Below are 9,553 nucleotides of genomic sequence, written 5' to 3'. Positions count from 1 at the left end.
AAGTAAAAATAGATAAATTGGACTTCATCGTTTTGTGTGATAAATGATTATTGATCACTTTGTTCTTCAAATGATATCATCAAGAAAGTGAAAAGACAGCCCATAGAATAGGAGAAAATATTTGCTAAGCATGTATCTGATAAGACACTTGTACACAGAATACATAAGGAACTCTTACAACTCAACAATAAAAGACAAATAAGTCAATTGTAAAATGGCAAAGGATTTGAATATACATTTCTCCAAAGAAGATATACAAATGGCGAATAAGCCCATGAAAAGATGCGTGGCATCATTAATCATTAGGGAAATACAAATCAAAACCACAATGGGATACTACTTCATAGTCACTAGAATGTCTCATATCAGAGTGACAGATGCTAACAATGTTGGCAAAGATGTGGAGAAATTGGAACTCTCATGTATTAATGGAGGGAATGTGAAATGATACTGCCATTTAGGAAAGATTTTGACAGTTCCTCAAAAATAGAGTTACCATGTAGCTCCGATGCATAATGCCATTAATCACTTAAGTAAAAAGTAAACTATTCCTGCTTAGCATTATAACTCCAATCATCTGTCTAAACTTTAAAATAGTGACAATAACAAGTGTTGGCAGAAACATGAAGTAACTATTACAGGCAGTAGCTTGTACAACTGCCTTGCAGTACTCTTTTGTTTTTTTAACATTTTGTGAGAATTTGTTTTTATTTTTATTCTTTTTTTTTTTGCGGTACGCGGGTCTCTCACTGTTGCGGCCTCTCCCGTTGCGGAGCACAGGCTCTGGACGCACAGGCTCAGCGGCCATGGCTCACGGGCCCAGCCGCTCCGTGGCATGTGGGATCCTCCCGGACTGGGGCACAAACCCATGTCCCCTACATCGGCAGGTGGACCACCAGGGAAGCCCCTATTTTTATTCTTTAAATATTTTGTTTATTTACTTATTTGGTTGCACCAGGTCTTAGTTGCAGCAGGTCGGCTCCTTAGTTGCAGCTCACTGGCTCCTTAGTTGCGGCAGATGGGCTCCTTAGTTGTGGCATGTGAACTCGTAGTTGCGGCATGCATGTGGGATCTAGTTCCCTGACCAGTGATCGAACCTGGACCCTCTGTATTGGGAGTGCAGAGTCTTATCCATTGCGCCAGCAGGGAAGTCCCCAGTATTCTGTTATATACTAGTACTAAATATATGTAAAGCCTATGACCTAGCAACTCTGCTCTTTGTTAGGTATATGTACAGAAGATTTAGTGATTATGTCAAGGAAAAGATAGGTAAAAGAATGTTCATAGCAGCAGTACTTTAAAAAGTGTCAAACTTCTAGATATAACACAGATGTCCATCAGTTGTAAATTTGATAGGTAATTTGTGTTATGGTAATACAGTGGGATACTAGGCAAAACACTTATGGTGATAGATGTCAAAATGTTGGTTCCCTTGTGGGTCTGGGGGCCTGTTGGGGTGCTGGAAATGTTCTATGTCTTGATCTGGGTGGTGGTTAAACATGTGTATGTGTGTGCGTGTGTGTATATAAACACACGTATGTGTGTGTGCGCGTGTGTGCACACATGCTTAAAATTTTTTTCTGAGCTGTGAATGTATTTATATATTTTACTGTATGCATTTCATAACATAGTAATAAAATGTGAGAATAGATTTATGTATGTGTTTCATTTTGGAAACATAAACACAGATGCACAGCCTAGAAACTTATGAAAATCCTTCTGAAGAACAAAGTTGAAGAGACAGGGAAGGAGATGGAACTTCCCTGAGTTTGTCTTTTCATGTAGTTTTAATTTTTGAATAACATTGATGTTTTAGGTATTCAAACAATAAAATTACATCAGTAAGGATGGAAAGAGTTTTTAGGAGATAGTAGCAGAAACAGAGGTGTTGATGAGTAATTTCATCTTTTGGTTTGCAGCTTCCAGTCTCCCTTGGCATTGGTTTGGGGTCATATGACTAATACTGGCCAAAAAGCTTTAAGAAGAAGCCTTTGGGCTGGAACAGAAGAGGTGATTTTATTCCTCCATGTGTTCTCTTCCTTTGTTTGGCAGTCATAGAGGTCACATGCTGACAGCATGGAGCCAGAGGACGGATTCATCCCTGTATCTCTAAGTCACCAAGTGGAGCACAGCTACCCTGAACTTGTGTTTTGAGAGTGAGAGTGAGTCTCGGCTTTCATTTGGGGACTTGTTTGTTGCCTTGGCATAGCCTAGAGAAGATGTAAAGTTGAGATGATTTGTTGAGAGTGAGGAGATATAGTGGCTATTTTAGGGACGTTGGGGAGAGTGAGATAAAGGTTTTCTATACTCTTCAGAAGAATCGGAATAGAACATTTATAGACTGTTAGAGCTGGAAGAAAACTAGAAACATTATCCTTTTCTTTTCATTTTGAAGACAAAGAAACTAGGACCAGAGGGACTAATGATTTTGTCAACATCGCATAACAGGTTAGTGGTGGAGACAGGATTACAACCCTCATTTCTGAGACCTTGAGAATAGTCTCAGGGTTAGGCTACAACTACTTTAGAGAGCAGCTAAACATTTGCTTTAGGATATCGTGAACTTCACTTCCCTGGTGAAGGTTCTAGATGGGAATAGCAGTTTTCTGAGCCCCTGTCAATTGTTTGCCCCCAACTATGAAGTCACAACAGAGCCCCCCTTCCATTTCCACTTAACTATCGTTCCACCTAGGCAGTCCACTGTGGGTGGCTTGGGAAAATCAGGAAATATCTTCACAAGAAATGGCACTTACACTTTTTACCCTTTACCTCTTATTGTTTGGATTATTTTTTGTGATTTGAATCACTTGTGTAAACAAAATAGACACAAAAGTAAAACGTCCTTGTTGAGAGTTGTGCTCCTCCATCTTTGATGTTTTCTGGGCGGACAGGCCCTTTCTCCCCATTTGTAAGAGGAAGAATAAGAAATGCTGTGGCGTGGTTTGAACGAATGTCTAGAGGGCCCAGGTTATTTTGTTACAAATGTATTCTTTTGACTATAAAATCTCTTTCTGCTTCAGCAGTGCTCAAGAGTGGGTGACCAGCCATAAGCCTCCCTTACCCTCCATAATTTCTATCTTTGATTCAGTAACTTCCCTCTTGTATCTTTCTCAGGCTCATATCCTGACTGCCCACCTCCCACCTCCATTTCTGAGCTGTGGCCATCACTAATGTGGACACTTCCTCACCTTTCTTTTCTACACTCTGACCCTGGGGATTAAAGGAGGTCATTGTCACATCATCATTGGCCAGCCAATCAGGTGGGCACCTCCCTCCAAGGACCTCCTTGTGCCAGAGGAGTTCTCAGCCTGCTTCAGTGGAAGGAGGGAGCCACGAAGGAGGCCTGGTGTAAGTCCAAAGATGATAATTACAACATGGATTGTGTACATTCTCGCCCGGAAAGGTGCCGGGTTCCCCTTCCCACCGAAAGTCAGTTCGGTAAGTGGGGCTGGTGGTAGCCACGTGGAAAGTGTGTCAGGTATCGTTTCCCCTCTGAGCCCCTGCTGCACTTCTGGAGAGAAGATCTCACAGTGCTAACTGTGGATAATGGAGGAGGGGCTGGGTCTCTCTGTATTCTGAGGGCATCGACTTACCACTTTGTTGCAGGACGTGGAAGTTGTGGAGAGCGAGGCTGTGTCTGTAGTACAGCATTGGTTGAAAAAGGTGAGTGAGATTCCTCTGGGACTCAGGGTACCACAGATTGTAGAGAGCTGACCTCAGTGGGTGCAGGGAGCTGGACTCCCTCCCCCTACAACCAGGAAACCCAAGCTCATTGCCCACCAGCCTGCCTAGAGCCGTGTCTGATTCACCACATGTCCAGAAGGACCCAGGCTGTCCCCTCGCCAGAGATGGGCTGGCGTCACCACCAGCCCCGCCCTGCTTCTCAGGCACACAGGAGGGGAGGGGGTTTCAGATGCGTGGCCCCACTGCAGGGTGTCTCAGGAGGACCTTGGGCCCATGACTTACTGAGTCCCTGGAATTCCACAGGAAGGTAGCAGTAGACAAGCTAATAGCAGGAACTGTGCGATACGGCGTGTTTGTGTGGGCACGCATGTGTGTGTTGTGATGGGGAAGAAGAAACAGGAAAAGGAAGAGGAGGGAGAATTGGGGCCAGATAGAGTGACACTTTCTGAGGGAAATTGCTTGTCTTTCAGACTGAAGAAGAGGCTTCCCAGGACATAAAGGAGAAGATGTCCACCAACTGCCCTCCCACGCATGGCCAAGATGTACATGTGACCAGAGACGAGGTAATGGAACCTTTGAGCCGCCCATCCTGGGGAGGGGGCAAGGGGAGGGAAAGGGGGAGGTGGGTCCTACCGCAAAGGGTCCTGGGCAAGTGGGCAGAGCTTGTCCAGGCTGGGCTCCACCCTGGCCGTGGGGTCCTTGCTGGGCAGTAACCACTGGACTCCACCCGGATTTCCTAGGTGAAGCACCACCTCTCAAAGTCTGGTTTGTTAACAAACCAGAGTCAGGAGGTCCTGGAGGAAAGAACAAGAATCCAGTTCATAAGATGGAGGTAAAGCATCTCATCTGCCCCAAGCTCGGCACGCTGTGGGGAGGGGGAAGCAGAGAAAGCACAAGCCCCCCTCTTTGGGATTACTGGCCAACACAAACCCTCGGCCCTCCTTCTCTAGAGACGTTGACTCCTTTGAGTTTTTCAGCCTTACTTTGGGGTCTCTTCTTTTTTTGTCTGCGTTGAATCTTCATTGCGGCGCGCGGGCTTCTCATTTCTCATTGCGGTGGCTTCTCTTGTTGCGGAGCACGGGCTCTAGGCATGGAGGCTTCAGTAGTTGTGGCACCCAGGCTCAGTAGTTATGGCTCGCGGGCTCTAGAGCGCAGGCTCAGTAGTTGTGGCACATGGGTTCAGTTGCTCCGCGGCATGTGGGATCTTCCCAGACCAGGGCTCGAACCCGCGCTGCCAGGGAAGCCCTTACTTTGGGGTCTTAAGGGAATATTTTTGCTATCTTGAAAGCCCAGCTCATTGCTAAATTTTAAAATGACTAGAGGGGTTGGAAAACTGGGCTTGCTTACCATTTCTTAAATGCTTCTGAATAAATTTCAGATTTCTGTTGTTTTTGCACTTGATTTGTCCAGAAGTGGCTGCACTTTAAAGAGACCTACTAGAGAATGGACTTGAGGATGTGGGGAGGGGGAAGGGTAGGCTGTGACAAAGTGAGAGAGTGGCATGGACATATATACACTACCAAATGTAGAATAGATAGCTAGTGGGAAGCAGCCGCATAGCACAGGGAGATCAGCTTGGTGCTTTGTGACCACCTAGAGGGGTGGGATAGGGAGGGTGGGAGGGAGGGAGACGCAAGAGGGAAGAGATATGGGAACATATGTATAGGTATAACTGATTCACTTTGTTATAAAGCAGAAACTAACACACCATTGTAAAGCAATTATACTCCAATAAAGATGTTAAAAAAAAAATAGGCTCATAAAGTGCAAAAGCCAAAGCCCTCGTCTTGGGAGGAGGTGAGAGGAGGTTTCTCAGCCCTGAGGCTAGAATTCTGTGCTCCACAGTAGCTGCTTTGTCAGCCCCAGCCTGCACAGACCATCTACACCGCCACCACCTTTCCTGGCTCTGAAGAGCAAGACTCCAGGCAGGGGAGCTGGGCCTGGAACCTGGCTCACTGCCTCGGCACACGCTTCCCTGCCTCCTTCTGGGATGGTCTCTTTTCCCAGTAGAGTCATTGTGGGATTCCACTGGGCTTCCCCCCGCTGTGAAGGAGCCCTCTCTCATCTCTGGACTTGACTTCCTTTCTGTGCCCCCATCGCCAGCTTTGCTGTCTCCTATCAAGGAAGATATGTTTCTCAAGAAATTTGTTTTTGCTTCAGGATGTACAGTTTTCCTGTGTTTACCCCTTCCAGTGGCATTAGCATTTTAAAAGAGGATTCAAATGCTCAAGAATTGCATAAGAGGAATGGTCTAATTTGAGGCCTCCCTGGGAAAGGGTTTTTTTGGATGGAAGCCGGCCAAGGTCGCCCAAATCATGAACATTGGTGACTGTCCCCCGTCCACCACCCTGCATGTGGGAGGCTTGTCCTCCCCTGACCTGGCCACGCTACCTGCTCTAGCTGTTGCAGTTCCTTGGTTTGGACAATCTGAACATCATCCTCTGGTATTTTTTAGAGCTTGGCTGTGTAGCGTAAGTAGGTTACAGCTTTGGAGACACGGGACAGAAATCAGTCAATTTTCTGCATACAAGTTCTCCACTCTGGATATTCTGTGGAGATTTTAAACCAATAAACTCAGCCTGCTTCTCCCTCCGATCCACTGATTTTGGCATCCTCCTATTAGTTTCGTTAAGTACGTAGTCAGGGTTGCATACCCCTTTATTAAGCACCACTGAATGCTCATTTATATGGTAGATGTGTACTGGCCACCTGATGTTTGCTAGGGCCTCTGGAAGAGAGAGCAACATAAACCAAGTTCCCCATTTGAAAGGATACAAGTGACCTGCGTGGAGAAGCATGTGAGCACTGAAGGACATGTTGGGGACACCAGTAGGAGGGCACAGTAGGGGGCCGGGCTGCACAGGTTCTCGGCTTTGCTGCCTAGGCTTCAGAAGGGTTCCTAGCAGGACGTTCACCTGGGCTGACCCGTGTCTGGGCAGGGACTGGACACACAGAAGCCCGAGCCAGGTAGGGCCTTCCACACGGGCAGGAGCCTGGCACCTTGGCCCACCCCGTCCTGCCTCTGTGTCCCCTTCTTCTCGGAGGCATCCCCCTGTCCCCTCAGGCCCTCTGTCCTTTCTTCTCTCTCTCTTTGGGCACTGACCAGCTCCATTTTATATGAGCCATATTCCGGAGCACGTTTGGGCTGCGGGTCCTCATAGGCGGTATCAAAGCTGAATTCACAGGGAAAACCCCAAAGCACCTAGAGCAAGGCATTACCCAGAAGGCACTGTCAAGCATGGGGTGGTCCGGTGGGCACAAGAATGGTGGTCCAGTGGGCAGGCTGCTTTTCCTGGAGTGGAGGGTTTGTGAGGGTTTGTTGGGGTGTGGAGTTGGGAAGGGCATGAAGTGGACTGTGGTGAGGAAGGCAAGTCCAGAACAGTGAAATGAAACAAAAACAGCAGCAAAGAGGAGCCTGCAGCTTCTTTGTGACAGAATGTTCTAGAAGGATCTCTAAATCATAGTGACTGTGGCACAATGCTGATGATAGAGAGCTGGTGACGAAGCTGGAGAGGAATTCAGACTCACTCTGTAACTCTAGCAAAGGCGCATAACCTCTCTGTCTCCTTGACTCTCCTTAGGACCATTTGCTACCTGCCCAGGATCATTGGGGGGCTCAGGGGTACTTGGTTAGTAAAAAGAACGCTTTGTGTTACTGATACAAGGAGGGTGAAGGTGCAGCTCAAAAGCTCATGGTGACAGGGTCAGAGCTATGGTCCCCCGTGGTTCCAACCCTGGAGGTTCCACGGTGACTGGTTAGAAGAGAAGGAACCTGGGAACCCCAACGTCTGATGGTGTTTTGCAGCCGTACCCGTATCTTTCAAGTGCCAAGCGAGGTGAGAAATGATGCCATGCGAGAACGGATAGAGCAGGTGAGACGAAGGTAAGTGTTTGAGAGGAGTTGATTTGTGTCCTAACTGGGGGCAGGTGGGTGGAGCGCTGCTGGCCTCTCCGTGGGTCTCCCTTAGCTCCAGCCCTGGGTCCGGCCAAGCCAGGGGCCCTTCTGGGCTGAGCGCCTCTTCCCGGGACTCAGCTCCTGGGCCAAGGCTCGGGCTGCCGGCCCACCTGGCCCTGTGAGACGGTCTGGGTGTGTGCGTTCGGGGGGGCTCTGCTGCCCTGTGGTCTCCCCACTGCCTCTCCTCTCCTCTCCTCTGTCCCCTGCAGCATATGCCATCTTACGGATGAGGCATCTCAGGAGCTTCACAAGACAAATTCCTACTCAGACTGCTGAGAGCAGCAGGTGAGAGGGCTGACAGGTGAGGGGCCGGGCCGAGAGGACGGCCTCCCTGGGCAGGGAGCCGGCGCACTGGGTGGCGCTTGAGAATACCAGCAAGGGGCCTGCACCTGGGCCACTGGGGGTCGGGGAGCAGGCAGCTGCCTGAGGCTCCTGCCATGCCTCTTAGATTTCCAGAAGGACTTGGAGTCAAGGTCAGGTTTGCGTCTCTGAGTCTTCACTGTGGGGTCGCAGACCAGTGCTTCTCAGTTGTCCACGGGCCCCGGGGTCTCAGGGGCTGGGCGGTCGAGGCTGTGGTGGGACGTGCAGCTCTGGTCTGGGTGTAGCTGCTGCTGGTCTGCTGACCCCTCTCTGAGTCACAGGGTCACACAGCACTGGGGTGGGAGCGAGGGCGCACAGGTTTTGGCCCAGCCCCCGATCAGGGCTGTGACCTTGGCTCGTGTGGCCTCTCGGCCTGCACACGGCACCAGCGATCATGGCAGCGGCTGTTCGTGCTGCTCTGGAAGGTGGAGTGGTGGCGTGCCAAGGCCAGGAGTTGCCTCTCCAGGAGGTACCTGTCCGGGAAAGGTTGCTGCACCCCTGCCACGCAGTAGAGACCATGCTGATCATCGTGGCGGCTGATGGGGGGGCCACCAGCATGCTTAGAGGAGGGCCGTGGAGGTGTATGCTAGCAGTTATTGAGCGCTTACTGTATGCCAGCTCTGCACAAGACACTTTGCCCAGGTTTCTCATCTGACCCAAATGACTGTAAGAGGAGGGTGTGGTGGTGCAGCTGTACTCACAGTACAGGTTAGGCCACCCTGGGGAGCAGGTGATGGCTTTCTTCCAGCTCCAGCGTGGGCGATTGCTTCATGCCCTGGTGCCTGTTTCCTGACTTCAGGACGTTGCCTTGTGGACCATGGGGTCCAGCACGTGGCAAGCGCCGTGTCAGTGGTTTGCTAACGTCAGCAGGGATGAGGAGTCGGGGGTGCCTGCGGGCACCTCTGTGTTTGAAGGTGCAGAGCCAGGCTCCCGCACCAGCTCTGCCTGACACACCACCCCTCCTCCTCGTGGGTCTTCCCACTCCTGCATCCTGCTCTGTGAATGTCGAGAGCAGCGGGCTTAAGGAGGCATTGCCAGCCCTGCCTGTCAGGCTTCGCACATTTCCGTGATGCGCCCCTGGGCATTTCCCTGCCTCCCAGGTTGATGCCCTTCAGGGTCAAGGAGCTGCCTGTGTCGGAAGGATGTCCAACCCCCCTTGACCTGAGGAGCGACCACACCTGGGCAGAGAGAATCCAGTGGGTGAGCCCTTCCTTGTGACAGTGGCAGCACTGGAGTCTTCTTGCTGAACTGCTGATAAAGAGATGCTCTATTTAACCACCATCCCAGCCTCTGGTGTGAGTGCTTTGCCATCATTCATTCATTGGACCCTGAGCACGTCACGGGCTTGCCTCTGGGGACACAGGCTCTCAGCCTTGCGGGGAGACAGCTGACAGGCCCCTACCATTGTGTGAAGCAGGCTAGCTGGGGCTCCTGGGGTGTTAGGGGCAGGGCTGTGCTGGGGCAGGAGGACTTCCTGGGGAAGGTGTGGCATGTCTATTTCACTCAAGTATTTTATGTTCATTTACTCCTCCTCTAGAGCACTTCCTTTCCTTA

The 9,553-nt window shown here is 50.0% G+C and overlaps 1 protein-coding gene across 1 annotated transcript; it reads left to right on the top strand.

Annotated features, from left to right (window-relative positions):
* Window positions 1-3,360: 3,360 nt before the first annotated feature.
* Window positions 3,361-9,223, top strand: SPATA19 (spermatogenesis associated 19). The gene is made up of 7 exons (XM_060158023.1): window positions 3,361-3,438; window positions 3,607-3,663; window positions 4,155-4,247; window positions 4,425-4,516; window positions 7,490-7,567; window positions 7,849-7,924; window positions 9,100-9,223. Exons 1-6 carry the CDS (start codon window positions 3,361-3,363, stop codon window positions 7,913-7,915), a joined length of 465 nt encoding a protein of 154 aa, XP_060014006.1. The 3' UTR covers window positions 7,916-7,924; window positions 9,100-9,223.
* Window positions 9,224-9,553: the final 330 nt, after the last annotated feature.

The sequence above is a fragment of the Lagenorhynchus albirostris genome, chromosome 9 (assembly GCF_949774975.1).
Source record: "Lagenorhynchus albirostris chromosome 9, mLagAlb1.1, whole genome shotgun sequence".
NCBI classification, from domain to species: domain Eukaryota; kingdom Metazoa; phylum Chordata; class Mammalia; order Artiodactyla; family Delphinidae; genus Lagenorhynchus; species Lagenorhynchus albirostris.
This window is presented reverse-complemented; position numbering and strand designations above follow the sequence as displayed.

Excerpts from the sequence above, each read along its gene's own strand:
- SPATA19 (XM_060158023.1), top strand. The coding sequence starts at position 3,361 with ATGATAATTACAACATGGATTGTGTACATTCTCGCCCGGAAAGGTGCC. Across the intron at positions 4,517-7,489 it reads ATCCAGTTCATAAGATGGAG|CCGTACCCGTATCTTTCAAG; the intron begins GTAAAGCATCTC and ends GGTGTTTTGCAG. Across the intron at positions 7,568-7,848 it reads ATAGAGCAGGTGAGACGAAG|CATATGCCATCTTACGGATG; the intron begins GTAAGTGTTTGA and ends TGTCCCCTGCAG.